Below are 16,162 nucleotides of genomic sequence, written 5' to 3'. Positions count from 1 at the left end.
TAATTATAAGTTTACTTCTCTAAGCTAGCTAGTCTTGGGTACAACAATAATTACTGACCTGTGAGTCTAGTGTCAGTAATATTAGGGCTGCCTTACATTTATTAGCGCGTCTTAATAGTTGAGGCTGAAAGCTGCCTGGTGTTACACTGGAGCATTGAAATTTCTGAGCTTCTTTTATCAAACCTGCTCAGCCATCTTTAGAGGTGGCAGCTTTAAAGGTAACAGAAGACTCTGATTTCAAATTAAGATTGACACACACCTCTCTGCTTGTGCGCAAGTGACATTTTTAGCATTAACACTAGAATATGTCTGATGTGATTAAGTTGCGATTCTAAATCCAAGATTAAAAGCCAAAATGGGAGGTTTGTTTACACTGATCTGCCTTTGGAATGGTGTTACACAGGCCTCACGTTCTTCTGCTCCTATGGGTAGCTTCCTTACCCAGCCAGCCCTGACACTTTCCATCTATGTATGCAGCAACTTTTTCAACTGAGTCCTCTGCGAGTCTGGTAGCACTCCCATTATATGTCAATGCAGGTTGCCATGTTGCTTAATATTTAAGTAGCATTTGTAAGGAATTTACATATTATAAGGCACTTTCACATTGGTTATCTCACCTATGTGAGCCTCCCAATAGATGTGGTGAAGTGAAAAGAATCCTGGACATGAAGTTGAAATTAATTCAAATCTCCACTTAACGCATTGTAGCTGCATGAGTTTGAGCAAGTTAGCCTTTCTCAGGCCCTATTTCTTCACCTGGATTAAATGATAGAAGAGGTATGTAGACAGTTTGAAAATGCAAATTCTGTATAAATATATAATAGTATTATTTCCATTTATCATTAACAGCTCCATAAAGAATAATAAGTAGGTAGACTGTCCATGTTTCACATGTGAGGAAACTGAGACACAGAAGTGTTAAGCGATGTAGCAAAATGACACAGCCAGGAAGTGGTCAGTTCAGGACTCGAAATTCCCACTCTGAGCTCTGCTATCAACTGTCTTGTGGTCTGGAGCCAGTCATTTAATCTTTGTGAACCTCAGCTTCCTAACCTCTAAAATGAAGATAATAATCTATTCCTTTTGTCCTTCATGAGACTACATGACATAGTTAGTGTAGCTGCAAGTTGAGAACCCTGAAGAGCATTTAGCGGAAAATCAGCCCACCTCTGTTCATAAACTGACAGTCTCTGAGCCATCAGGTCTGGCTCAGCAAAGGGATCTGAGAGTCACTGGGGAAAAAAATCCCTGAAGACGTCAGCCCAGTGGAGGGCAGAGTCGTAAAAAGCCAGTCAAGTTTTCAATTGTTAAAAAAAAAGAACTAGCATGTAAAAAAGGGACCTATTATCTTATTGTAGCACAAAATGATTCTAGAATGCTAGGACTGCTTTACATCGTGAGCCCAACAAACAAAATTCAACATTTCAATGCACATGTTTACTGAGCACCTTCTCTGGCTCAGGTATTGCTTACAGGCACTGCAGGATGAGCTCGCCTTTGCCCTCAGGGAGCTAGAAAGGTAACAGAAGCCATCAAGGGGAGGAGTGGAGGTTGGCACCCCAATTTTAAAATACCCCAAATCTTTCATTTCATTTGAATAATTTCGAAGGATAAAAGTCGAGAGGAAAACGCTCAATATGTCTTACAGTTGTAGAGAAGCAGTAGTGGTCTCCACCTTGCCTTAACACACAAACACTCGGATCCCTTTTAGGGGCTGGCAGAGGCTGTCTGAACTGCCCCATCCAGTACAGAAAGCTGTGCCAATACTATGCTGCCTTTTTCACAGGAGGAGTAGAGCCTCTGGTTGGAGCACTGCCTTGTCTAGGCCACAACCCTTTTGTAAACAACTTGGCAATAAAATATTCTCCATTAATAGTATTTATCCAGGCTCTCTGGAGTTACAGCAAGCCTACCTATCCAGTGGGTATATGCTTGAGTTTAATTACCTCCTCAGTGAAGATAGCCATGCCATGAGCTAGACATTTCTGTGGGCCTGTGGAGAGCTGAGCGCTGCACACCCGAACACCTGATGTTGTGGCGGAGCTTCCTTGGCACAGTGATGAGGATAAAGCACATGGCCCGCATGACATGTTTTGTGATGTCCCTTGCAGACCTTGCAGAAACCTAGAAAAATCATCCTGCCTATTGGATTAGACTAAACTAAGGTCCACCCTAAATACCTCAATCATTATAAGTAAAACTGCAGAGAGCGGAACACAGCTCATGACCTTCCCCTGGCACTGCAGTCCCTCAACCTGAAAGAGTTCTTCTGCTTTATATTAGTGCCTCATTAAATCATGGCTTCAAAGATTTTTTTTTTTTTTACCTTTGCATACTTTCACTTGATGACAGGCAACTCTGAGGGCCAGAAAGAGGTATCCTGTAGAAAGGGACAAAACAGTCCTCTTAAATTGGGGCTACATCTTAGCACCCCACTGAGAATCAGATCGTCTCAGTGACCTGACCAACGAAACTGGCTTTTTGTGGACCTAGGCATCAAAAATACAACTCCCAAGTTAGAGGTTTCAGCAAGGTAGATGTGTCTGACATTGAAGCTTTTCTACCAGTTGCCCTGAGGAATAAACCAGCTGGTACCTCCTCACGTCACAAAGTACCCATTCCTTGTCTCAGTGGCATCCTCCTACCAGCAGTCAGCATTGTCTCACTCTGGTGAGAGAGAATAGAGTAAGGAGAAAATGTCCCCACCTTCAGAGAGTAATAAAATGATAAGGCTGAAGCCCCTCCTCTTACTAAAAGTTAGCATCTGCAGTGACTTCCCCGTGTGTTGCTCTTACTGAGATCCTGGCCTGGATTACACGTGAAACCTTGGATGATGTAGAGAAACTAGATGCATAGCAACAGGCACCAGAAGACACTCCTTCGCATTCTCCCTAACGTGAAATTTTATACCATTGGGCCACAGGCAGAGGGACATGGTGACTATGTACCAACATTCTCGTAAAATGAAATAGTGTGATTGCTAAAATAACTTTTTCTCTAGATTCCCAGGCCTATTATTCCAAACTCTGGAGAACTGTTTACATATAGATGTTCAAGTCCTCTGTATACCCTCGTTTCAGGACACATTTGCACTAAAATTAGCTATTGGCTTTCAGCTATCAAACCACATACTAACAAAATTTAGATCAACCTAATTTGTATTTCCATCATGTAGCATACAATAGACATTGATTAAGAGCCTGTGTTTGTGCTTTGCTTCATTGGCTTGAATGATATCTCAAAATCAGATCTCTACAAAGTGTAGGAGCTATCTCCTTATCCTCTGCTCCTTTCCATTCCTTCATCTGGCCCCTTCCCCACCAGCTCTCCTGTTAATATTCAAAGTCTCGGTAAGTACAATTTTGTTACACAATTCATAAGGAACGTTGCTTTTCTTATAATCATGTCTCTGTCATAAAACATGAGTAAGATGAATTTAATTCCACATAAATTTTTTTGGAAACGATATAGTTAGATAATTAACATGCAATGACTTATGATTCTCTTACTTTATGATAAATCAAATATGTCAGCTGGTACAGAGATTATTCTTTTCATGAATTTTCCTCTAAGGTTTCAGGTTTTTTCTGTGTTGAAAGTGCTTGATCCCACATTGCGTAGTAGTATGTAAATTTCTAAGCTTCAGAAAAAGTTACCGCTAGAACAGACTCAAAGCCCTTATAATGGATTTTGACAAGGCACTACCAGTTCACTGTTTAAATGAAAAATATCACAGGTCTACTATGGGCAACACAGCGATATAGGAACATTAGGAAGGCTATTTTTTTTTTTTAATTTACTTTATCAGTGACGTGACCCAGTCAATTTCAGATAGAGATTTACAGTTACAAATGAAAATTTCTGGAAAATGTTTTTGTGTGTCATTGCCACTCTTTTTCTTCTTTTTAGGGCCACACCCATAGTATATGGAAGTTCCCAGGCTAGAGGTCCAGTCAGAGCCAGAGCCACAGCAACACAGGATCTGAGCTGCGTCTGCGACCTACACCACAGCTCATGGCAATGCTGGATCCTTAACCCAATGAGCAAGGCCAGGAATCAAACCTGCATGCTCATGGATACTCATTGGGTTCTTAACCTGCTGAACCGCAGTGGGAACTCTGCCACTCTTTTGCTTTCAGCACTGTATCTGTCAGGGTGGGAAAAGGGGCAAATCTGGGAGGCAGCTATTTGTCTTGCTGCGTGCACTTCAGTGGCTCAGAGTCCTCCTGCTTCCTGCTCCTATGTCCAAGCTAGGTAGAATGCCTTCCTTAGGTAAATGCAACTTTTAGCCCATCACTCTGAAGCTATTTGTTAGGGTTTGATTCTCAAAGTAGCGCTTTTTTGATCCACTTGGATATCAAGGACTTTAATGGTAAGGTTTTCAAAGAATTAAAATCCCATGTGCTTCACTTAGGAGTAGTATCATTTACTGAATGCTCTCCCTAAGTTTACTGCATTATGGTACCCTCTAACCTGTTTTTCTCTTTGCCTTAGCTTCCATTCATGTGACTTAGTACTGATTATTTATAGAAAAGTAATGATACAGACCTTAGTTTCTTTACAGCTACGAAGGATTGTCTAGTGTTTAGAGAGCTCTAAGCTCTGCCACTTTGCCTGCCTGCCTGAATAGCTTAGAGCAGGCTTCTCCTTAGTTTTTCTTACCCTCACTTCATTATATCTAAAGGAACTGGTAACTCTTGTTCCTGAAGTATTTTGAGGCATTGAAGTAAAATTTACCCATAGGTCTGATATATTTCTAGGGATTTTTTCGAAGATGTGAAAGACCTCTAGATAAGCTGTATTGCTTAGTTATTGAACATTTTATACTTCTAAGAAGAGATTACACTTTCTTGCCCAGCTGGAAGCAGAAAGATGCTTTGCAGATGCTGAGCAGCTACAGGGCATGGCTTAGCTATCAGTTATATCTTCCTGCCCTGGGACATTTCCCTAGAAGGAACACAATTTACTCTTCTGAGAAACACAATAACTTTCCCAGAGTTAGACGACATGTCTGTGAATTGAGAGCTGGTTCTCTGCTTATACCCTCTGACAGTCTGCATTTTTGTTAGGCAACTAGGAGAGCCACCACTTTTGCTGATGAAGTAAGTTGTACAATATCCAAATTTGCCAGTGTCAAACCTCATTACAATCACCTTTCCAGTAACAGCTCTTTGATAACTGAAATCCAGGCTCCTGAGATAGAATGAATTTTTAGAAATGAGTGATTCCTTTATTGTTCTCTGTGCAATGAGTTTGAATAAGACATAACAAATCTCTCTCTTGACACAGCCCTTTAAAGTTCATTTTTCTCAAGCAAGTCATTATTTTCTTCTGTTCTAAGTAATGCCCCTGCAGTACATGAAGGATCCTATGTTAATATTTCTATTTCTTCCAGTACTTCTTAACTATCAGTGATAACACTGAATAGCACACTTTTTTATTGAAATATAGTTGATTTACGATGTTGTGTTGGTTTCAGGTGTACAGCAAAGAGATTCAGATATATCTATATCGATATATCTATATCGATATAGATATATATATAGAGAGAGAGTATTGTTCCCTGTGCTATATAGTCACTCCTTGCTGGTTATCTTTTATATATAGTAGTGTGTATATGTTAATCTCAACACTCCTAATTTATCCCTCCCCTTCTCTTTCCCCTTTTGTGACCATAGTCTGTGGTTCTATTTCTGTTCTGTATATAAGTTCATTTGTATCTTTTTTTCAGATTCTACATGTAAGCATTATCATATATTTGTCTTTCTCCGTCTGGCTTACTTCTCTTAGTATGATAATCTTTAGGTCCATCTATGTTGCTACAAACGGCATCATTTCATTCTTTTATATGGCTGTGAATAGCTCACTTTAATAGGTACTTTTATTTATATTTAGTGTAAACTTAACTTGATATAGAAATCATTATTTTTCCGGGAGTTCCCGTCGTGGCGCAACAGAAATGAATCCAACTAAGAACCATGAGGTTGCGGGTTCGATCCCTGGCCTCACTCAGTGGGTTAAGGATCTGGTGTTGCTGTGGGCTGTAGTGTAGGTCACAGATGTGGCTCGGATCCGGCGTGGCTGCGGCTGTGGCGTAGGCCAGCAGCTGTAGCTCCGATTGGACCCCTAGCTTGGGAACTTCCATATGCCGCAGGTGCAGCCCTTAAAAAAAATCATTATTTTTCCTGATAAAAGGAATTAAAAAGGAGAATATGTTGAGGTAGTGATTAACTGTAGCATTAAATGGAGGCAATTTTCACCAGAGAGCTTTGGACACTTCCTGTACGACGGCCCAGATGGGGCTACTCTAGGCAAGGAATTCTCAGTGATGAGGCGCCTCTAACAGGCATCAAGCGGCCCCTAAATGATGGCAAACTGCTCCAAAATGGAGTTCTCATACTTGATTTTTTTTGAAAAGTGACTATTCCAGTGTGATCTTGATCATTTCCAATGCTCTCATGCCTTCCTGCAGATCGGGGTTTATATCTGGTAGCACTTCCCTTCAGCCTGAAGAACTTTCTTCAGCTTTTCTTATAGTGTAAGCCCTTGAGTGACACATACTTCTACTTACATTTGCCTGAAAATATATTTATCTTCTAGCCATTCTTGAAAGAATTTTTTCTCTGAATATAGGATTCTGAATAAACATTTTTTCTTTTTTTCTTGCACTTTAAAGATACTGCTTCCCTAACTTCCAGCCTTTATGGTTTCTGAAAGAAATCAAAGTATTAAAATTATTGTTCCCCTGTATATAATGTAATGGTTTCTTACGGCTTTTAAAAGTTTCTCCCCCCCCCCAGTTTTATTGAGATATAATTGATATACAGCACTGCATAAGTTTAGGGTGTACAGTGTAATGGCATGACTTACATCTACTATGAAATAATTATCACAATAAATTTAGTTAACTAAAGAGTTAAAGAGTTTCTTTTTATGTTTCATTTTCACAGTTTGACTACTGTATTCCTAGACATACTTTTTTTCACATATATCCTTCTTGAAATCCACTGAGTTGTTTTTTTTAATTTCATGGCTGCACCCTTGGTATATGGAAGTTCATGGGCCCCAGTTATTGAATCCGAGCTGCAGCTGCAACCTACACCACAGCTGCAGCAATGCCAGATCCTTCACTCACTTCACCAGGCCAGGGATAGAACCTGTGCCTCCCCAGCGACTCAAGCCACTGCAGTCAGATTCTTAACCCACTGCACCACAGCAAGAACGCCTCACTGAGTTCTTTAAATATATAGATGGATATTTCATCAAATTTGAGAAATCTTCAGATATTTTTTCTCAAATATTTTGATTCATTTAATCTCTATGATTCCCATTCATTTCTCTCTGTTCTTTGATAGATCTGTATGTTTTAGGTTCTGTCTTCATTCTGTCATCTCTATTCTACTGTTAAGCTCATCCAATTACTTTTATTTCAGGTATCATATTTTTTGGTTTTAGAATTTTGGTTCTTTCTTAAAGTTCATATTTCTCCACTAAGATCAGCTATCTTTTTCATTATTAACAGTTTTCCTTTACATCATTGAGATAGTTAAAAATAGCTGCTTTCACTCCTTGTTCTGCTAATTACCATATCTGGTTCATTTCAAGTTTGGTTTCTGTTGATTGTCTTTTCTCTTGGAAATAGGTCATCTCATTCTAGCCCTTGTAGGTATGTCAGTTAACTGAGGGCTTCTGGGTGGATATTTTGCTTCTAAGTCTATGGATTCTGTTATGTTCCTTCAAAGAATATTGATTTCATTGTCTTTTGTTTTAATGGTAAATTTACTTCACTAAATTTAAGCTGTCTTAGATAGCAACTAAAATCTCAGTTCAGTTTTAGCCTTAGCTGTGTTGTTTGGAAAATGCCCTGTGCTTCAGGGGTCAGGTAGCAATTTGAACAGATCTTATAAGCAGAATTTGGATCCCTCTGTCTTTGGCCATCTACTTTCTGGCGTCCCCTCCTCACTTTCCACTGGCTATTTAGTGGTTTCCCTGAACTCTCTCCTTTATTACCTTAGCATATAAAACTGTGGATTTTCTTTCTTTTTTATTTTTTTTTATTTTTTATTTATTTATTTTTTTTTGTCTTTTTGCCATTTCTTGGGCCGCTCCCGCGGCATATGGAGGTTCCCAGGCTAGGGGTCCAATCAGAGCTGTAGCCGCCGGCCTACGCCAGAGCCACAGCAACGCGGGATCCGAGCCGCGTCTGCAACCTACACCACAGCTCACGGCCACGCCGGATACTCAACCCACTGAGCAAGGCCAGGGATCGAACTCGCAACCCCATGGTTCCTAGTCAGATTCATTAACCACTGCGCCACAATGGGAACCCCGGATCTTCTATTAAAAGTGTAGCCACCCTGTGAGGTGCTAATTGTGATCTCCTCTCAAACTAAAAGGCCCTTTAAAACAGGAAGAGTGATAGCCTTCTAAGTGTCAGCTCCTCTGCTGGATATGCCTGCTTTTGTTCACTCGCCAATGCCATCAAATAGAGACTGGGTTGGGCTTGGTTTTTTTGTTCAGAGAATATAGTTATTCATGAAAGGATTAATCTGGTAGGAGTTCAGTCCTGAGAGCTCATTTTTATTATAACTCCTAAACTTACAAAAGCTTAAGAATTTTGTTGAGTAAGACTGCAAGGGGAGAGGGAAAGGATGGAAAAACAGCAAGATCAGGAGTTCCCATCATGGCTCAGCAGTTAACGAACCCGACTAGTATCCATGAGGACATGGGTTCAACCCCTGGCCTCGCTCAGTGGGTTAAGGATCCGGCATTGCTGTGAGCTGTGGTGTAGGTTGCAGGTGCGGCTCAGATTCCACACGGCTGTGGCTGTGGTGTAGGCTGGCGGCTACAGCTCCAATCGGACTCCTAGCCTGGGAACCTCCATATGCCACAGGTGCGGCCCTAAAAAGACAGAAAAGACAAAAAAAGAGAGAGAGAGAGAGACAGAGAGACAGAGAGACAGAGAGACAGAGAGACAGAGAGACAGAGAGACAGAGAGACAGAGAGAAAGAAAGAAAGAAAGAAAGAAAGAAAGAAAGAAAGAAAGAAAGAAAGAAAGAAAGAAAGAAAGAAAAGAAAAGAAAAGAGCAAAATCAAAGGATATGACATGGGAAGGTGAACATGGCAGAACCTTACGGGAAAGTCCAAAAATTCACATGAATAAGAAGTAGGAGGTCTTCCCTAGCCAACAGTACTTATAAAATGTGAGGGATATAAGAATTATCAACTGCCAGAGCTCTGGGTGTGGAAAGAAAGCCTTATGCAGGCCAGCATGTACAAAGTCTGCTTTGTCTATTGAGACTGTCCTCTGCCTCAACATGGCCCTTTGCCTCCTTTGCCTTAAGAGTACTCTAAAATTTACTTTTTGTTTGTTTGTTTTACTTTTTAGGGCCGCACCTGTGGCACATGGAGGTTCCCAGGCTAGGGGTCCGGTTAGAGCCGTAGCCGCCAGCCTATACCACAGCCAAAGCAATGCCAGATCCGAGCCGCATCTATAACCTACACCACAGCTCATGGCAACGCTGGATCTTTAACCCACTGAGCAAGGCCAGGGATCGAACCTGCGTCCTCATGGATACTAGAGGTTCATTAACCGCCGAGCCACGAAGGGAACTCCCTGTTACGTGTTTTTTTAATCCTTTTTTACCTTGTCCTTAATTCTGTTTATCTCTTCAACATTTTCAAGGCTTTCCCACCTAAAAATCATACCTTTTAATCTTAGGAAATTCGCAATATACATAATGATGAATTAATGGGAATCCGACGAGAAGAAGAAATGGAGATGTCCGATGATGAAATAGAAGAAACAACAGAAACAAAGGAAACTGAAGAATCAGGTAGATATAATTCTGTTTTGCTTGATTTAACCAACATCTACTTATAGGGATGATATTTTTAAAATGTTCCGTATGGGCACACACCCATCAGACTGGAACCGGCTAGAAACAATTGGTGAGGCCATCTAAGTACATGATGGCTGTAGTCTTAATTTATCCCCATCTTCCATTATGGTACCTAACTAAAAATGGACTTTTTCCTAGGAGAGCTGGACATTTAGGCAGCATTGTTCTATATTTGGTTTGGATTTATTAATAATATGTTCTATAGTACAAACTGTACTAGCCAAACTTTTAGAAAAATTAATGAGAACGCTACACCACTTAAACCTTACACCAAAATTAATAACAGATGAAGATTCAAATGTAAAAAGCCATGTATATTTGAAATGAAAGAAATTCTGGAAAATATAAAAGTCTGTTGTATAATTTGAGATGATGATGATTGCCAAGAATAGAAATAATAAGAGATATTTTTGATAAATATATCTGCATAAAATTAAATACTTCTCTTAAAAAATCATAAAGTTAAAAGAGAATCTATAAACTAAGGGGAAATGCTAACAATATGTGAATCTACCTATCTGCTGCCTTTCATTGTGGTTCTTTGGAGGTTTATTAGGAACCAAACAGGCATCTACGGTTGCCCAGGTGAAGGCTTTTGCTCCTACCTAGTATAGTTACGATTTCATTGTGAGACAGTAGTCGTGGTGTGGGTCCTCAATGAAACTCATACAGCAATATGAGTTTGAACAATATAATGCCCTACCCTTCAATTTCCTAACAAACTGTCTCGGAGTGGGTATTGCCATGGAGGAAATTAAATATCACCTAAAAGACCAGAGTTTTCAGATTAACTATTCCAGATACTCTTAGGAGTCAGTAAAGCACAGTGGACAAAACGCTGGACCTAGTCGGAACACCTGAGTTCTAGCCCCAGCTCTGCTTTTCTTGATGTAGGAAGGATTTCTTCCTCAGTGAGCCTCAGCTTCCACACTTATAAGAAATACATTATAAAAACCCATATAACAAAGATTTTTGTGGTGGTTAAGTGAATTCATTCATTCACTTAATAACTATTACATCCCAGGCACTGTGCTACACAATGGAGATGTGATAGTTTACTGTGCCCGCTCACTCTGTGTGTGAGAGAGAGAGAGAGAGACAGACAGAGAGACAGACAGAGACAGAGAGACAGAGAGGCAGAGACAGAGACCAAGAGATAGACAGAGAGAGACAGAAGCCAGATTCGTTATAATGTGAGTCATAATTTATTGGTTCCAGTACTTGAATTTCGAGGTCAACAGCTCTAGCCACTTAGTGATCCCAGAATCTCCATGAACGAAAACTCTTAAGGGAAGCAAATCACCAACTCATACTTTTTGAGAGCATTCATTAGCTGTTATATCTTAACATCCTCTATTTTTGCAATATGTTAGATCCCTAAACATGAACCTCCATATATATTGAATAAAGCCTTTGTAATCAATGGATAGCTAACATTTTCAAAACAGTGAACTAGTCACTGCAAACACATACTATAAACTTATAGCCAACATAAACAAAAATTTTAGTGATGATTGAGCTATTCACATCACTTAAGCGTTTAGCCAGGATGTTTTATAGCTGATTAATCTTTGCCTTGTAGGATTGTCTTCACCTCAGTGGCTGCAGTACTGTATACAGTGTTAATCTACTGTTACCCTGAAATGAGTACAACCATAAGTTTGAGTATCCACTTGATAAATTGCTGAGTTTGAGGAATTATTGGAGGGGTATATAGGAGATTCAGATTGAATGCACTTACTGGGGTTATATAATTGCATTTTGCTTCTGTATCTCTTTTGAGTTAAAAGCTGTATTGGCTACTGCACAGAATCTTATTCGTTTAGAGACTGGAAACTCCCTGACAGATCATCTTATAGCTATTTTCTTTCCTGTTCCACATGCCAGGATGCTGCTTTGTCAAATAAAGCTATCTACAATAGACTTAATGGAGCTTACCAAATAGCTTTTCTCCCAGAAGGTTTCAATTCATTTTAATTCAAGGACTTTGGTGCATTTTTCTTCCTCTCGATCGTATCTAATTTTGTTATCTCATGTCTGTAGTACTCAACTGCAGAAATCCTGCTCAGTATGAGCTAGTGAGCAGGTCCTCAGTTTTTATCTAAAGCAGCTACATGTTTTAGTTATCTCTTGGTTCCAATTAAAAGCTTAAGCAACTAGATCTCAAAGGTTTTTTGCTCTCCCTCCATGCTACCAAACTTGAATTCCAAGAGCCTATAGCATATTTCTGGCTAAATTTTCTTCCCAGAGAAAGTAAGAATCAAAGCTAGCCTAGCAGTCTGTTGCCTTTCCTTGGAATGCCACGAAATTTCTATTCTGTGAGATTCTCTATGCTAGCTAGCCCATATTTGTGATTCAGTACTGGAAACACTCTTGCCATGGAAGAAAGGACTGCTGTGCTCAAAGCAATGTGTTGAAGAGGGAGAATCGCATCAAAGCAAATCATGATAGTGTGAAACTATTTCATTCTATTGTTAGCCATAATGGAAAGTACATGTACCCAGTAAACATAAGAACAGCTGTTTCCTTTCAGCATTTATCTTCTGCCTTCTTAAACTGGTGGTTTTCAGATATGGTATATTTATATAAGAATCATTGGGTTACCTTTTAAAATTCCTATTTCTGGGCTGCAGAGTCTGATTCAGTAAGTCTGTAATAGGGTTTGGGAATCAGAATTTTATCAAGAATCCTAAATGATTTATACACTTGTGGTCCAGGGAGCAAATTTGGAAAACACTGACTTAGACTAGTTCTCCTTCATTGTTCTAGCAAAAGTTTTCTCTTCCATGAGTATCCAATCTCCTTTCTTCTCCCCTCTTACCTCCCTTTATTCCCAACTTTGGGGTTGGATAAATTAGTCAACAAGCACTATAAGCATGTCTTTCAACCATGACACTGGTATGATAAAAGTGACGTGAATTATATATTTTAATAGATAAGTTTGGATTCAGAGAGACAAGCTAGAGACAGTAATAGGAATTGGGGTATAAAATGATGAAGGCTAGGATTAGTGAAGGCAACAGGAACTGAGGAAAAAAATGGTAAAAGAGGCAACAGAGAGCATAAGATTACAGATTCTAGGAGTCATTTGGGGGGAATAAACTAAAGTCTTTGGTACCAGGTTGGTTATAGTTGATAAAGAAAGGAAATAACTCAGAATAAGAAGGGAAGGTTAGTGATTATATTAGTTGGCTAGGGCTGCTATAACAAGTACCACAAACTGAGTGGCTGAGCCAGCAGAAATATATTGTCTCACAGTGTTGGAGGCTAGAAGTCTGAGATCAAGGCTCCAGTGGGGTTGGTTCCTTCTGATGGCTGTCAGAGAGAATCTGTTCCATGCCTGTCTCCTAGCTTCTGGTGATTTGCTGCCAATCTTTGACATTCCTTGGCTTGTAGATGCATCACCCCAATCTCTGTCTTCATGCACACACGTCTCCCTGTGTGCATGTCTCTCTCTGTGCCTACATTTTGCTTTTCCATACAGACACTAGTCATGTATAAGTCTATAAACCCACCCTAATGACCTCTTCTTGACTTAATTACCTCTGTAAAGATCCTTATTTCCAAATAGGACCACATTTGAGGGCTGCAACATACCTTTTTTAGAAGGACAAATTCGACCCATAATAGTAGAACTAACAGAAATGGACTGACAGATGGGACTGGGTTACAGAATATAATGAGATCAACTTCAGACTATAGGTAGTTAGGAAATATATATATAAAAGATTTTTACATAAATTAGGGTTGAAGAACAGAAGGAATAGAAGATAGTAGTACAGTTGTGTTGGCTGGGGTCTGGAGAATATGAATAAATGAATGCAAAAGACAAGTGAGAAGGAAGAACAATGCAAAAGACAAGTGAGAAGGAAGAACAAAAGGCTAAATACAGAACTCTGGGGGCTACCCACAGTAAGGAAGAGGAGTTTGCAGAAGAGTTAGAAAAAGAGCGGTATACATGTATGTGTAACTGGGTCCCCATGCTGTACAGTGGGAAAAAAAAAAATGTGTTGGGGAAATAACAATTAAAAAAAAAGAAAAAGAAAAAGAGCAGTGTGAGGGGCTGGAAGAAAACTAGAAAAGCATTGGAGTATACAACCCACAAGAAAAATTTATAGAAGCAGAGACTAAAAAACATTATCAGATATTATAAAGAATAAAGGAGAGGTGGAGTTCCCGTCGTGGCGCAGTGGTTAACGAATCCGACTAGGAACCATGAGGTTGCGGGTTCGGTCCCTGCCCTTGCTCAGTGGGTTAATGATCCGGCGTTGCCGTGAGCTGGGGTGTAGGTTGCAGACGCGGCTCGGATCCCGCGTTGCTGTGGCTCTGGCGTAGGCCGGTGGCTACAGCTCCGATTCAACCCCTAGCCTGGGAACCTCCATATGCCGAGGGAGCGGCCCAAGAAATAGCAACAACAACAAAAAAGACAAAAAGACAAAAAAAAGAATAAAGCAGAGGGAGCTCCCATTGCAGCTCAGGGGGTTACAAACCTGACTAGTATCCACGAGGATGTGAGTTCAGTTCCTGGACTTGCTCATTGTGTTAAGGATCTGGCATTGCTGTGAGCTGTGGTATAGGTCACAGACATGGCTCGGATCCCGCATTGTGTAAATGGCATGGCTGTGGCGTATGCCGGCAGCTGCAGCTCTGATTCAACCCCTAGCCCGGGAACGTCCATATCCTGCAGGTGTGGCCCTAAAAAGCAGGAAAAAAGAGTAAAGGAGAACAGTATTGAGCAAGAGCTATTTTAGTAGAATGATAGAGACAGGGGCCAGAACATATAACATTGAAAGAAAATGGACAAACACGGGCATTATAGGTGGTGCCTAGAATTGGTAACAAAATTAAAGTTGTTGTGTTTGTTCAATACAAGGGAAGGAAGCCATGGAGAGTGTGAGGTTAAAGATGCTTGCACATGAAAGAGTATTTATGGGTAATAATGGAAGTGAAATTCTAGAGAAGAGGAATGGGAAGTGACCTAATTCAGATGGAGTTTACTTTAGAGAGGAGAGAACCCTCTTCCTCTGAGATAAGAAAGGTGACGCTAAACAGATATATGTAGCCCATGCTTCTCCATATAGCAAGAGATTTATTTGTCATCCATTGATTAGGTAAATGATTTGGAACTGACACCATGAGGAGAGAGGAGCAGATCTGCAATAAATGCTCTGGGTAGTACAGAAGGGAGAAATCCACCAACAAGGGCCAACATGTGTCTGTGTTGACCAGGACTGCCCAGCTCTGCAACTTGCTATAAAAGTCCTCTGCAGCCTAGGATAACTAGCAGAGAAAGTTGAGTCAAAAGACCATGAGTTAGAGTTTAGCATGGTAAACCTGGCCAAAGGTTTTCAGGTGAGTGAAGGAATAAAGGGTACTGAGGAGTTTGCGGTAGGGTATGTTTAGCCAGCGAGCAATTAATGGACGGGGTGAAGTTGGCCACTCCAAGAGATTAAGGTCTCAGCAAAGCAAGAGAGCAGAGTCTCAGGGTGATGAGGGGCCATGGCTTAACTGACAGTTGGAGATACTGTGTTTGAGAGGGAAATGTAGAGGTCTCAGGGGAGAAACAAGGAAATCCCAGGTATCCAGGCTGGCAGAAGCCTGACTGGAGTAACGACCTGCAGAAGCAAGCAAAGCAAGGCATAATAAGGTCAGGGGACTTACTTGAGATTTTGCCTGAACTGGCCTGCAACCACCCCCAATGGGCCATGCTCTTATCTCCTACTTTTCCTTCCCACTCTTTGTTCCTTTGGGCTTTTTGCTCTTTGTGAATCACTCCAGCTCAAACTTTTTAACCTTGAGGGGAATGTTGCACATTTTTCCTTCTGTAATTTGGTAATATTTTTAGCATCTGTCTTCTAAAATTTGGTAACATTTTTTAGCACCTCTTGTATCACAGCTTTGTAAAGGTGGCTGACTCCCTGAATTTACTTCTATTAATTTTTTTTTATGTTTTCCTTGTACCATTGAAGAAACCTAGGCATTAATTTTTAAATAGCACAAAATCTTTTAGATCTTCTGTTGTAGAAAAACATGTCTAATGGAGTTCCCGTTGTGGTGCAGTGGTTAACGAATCTGACTAGGAACCATGAGGTTGTGGGTTCGATCCCTGGCCTCGCTCAGTGCATTGCCGTGGTGTAGGTCGCAGATGCGGCTTGGATCTGGCATTGCTGTGGCTCTGGCGTAGGCCGGCAGCAACAGCTCCGTTTGGACCCCTAGCCTGGGAACCTCCATATGCCAAGGGTGCGGCCCTAAAAAGACAA

General features: G+C 40.6%; 1 protein-coding gene across 5 annotated transcripts in view; it reads left to right on the top strand.

The window, feature by feature from the left end:
• Positions 1–16,162, top strand: part of ENOX2 (ecto-NOX disulfide-thiol exchanger 2) — a 278,642-nt gene that overhangs the window by 237,445 nt on the left and 25,035 nt on the right. For all 5 annotated transcript variants that reach the window (XM_047764464.1, XM_047764463.1, XM_047764462.1 and 2 more), the window contains one exon: positions 9,722–9,836. In XM_047764464.1, the coding sequence (XP_047620420.1) occupies positions 9,722–9,836 (115 nt within the window). The remainder of the gene's footprint in view (positions 1–9,721; positions 9,837–16,162) is intronic.

Source organism: Phacochoerus africanus, chromosome X (genome assembly GCF_016906955.1).
Source record: "Phacochoerus africanus isolate WHEZ1 chromosome X, ROS_Pafr_v1, whole genome shotgun sequence".
Classification (NCBI taxonomy): domain Eukaryota; kingdom Metazoa; phylum Chordata; class Mammalia; order Artiodactyla; family Suidae; genus Phacochoerus; species Phacochoerus africanus.
This window is presented reverse-complemented; position numbering and strand designations above follow the sequence as displayed.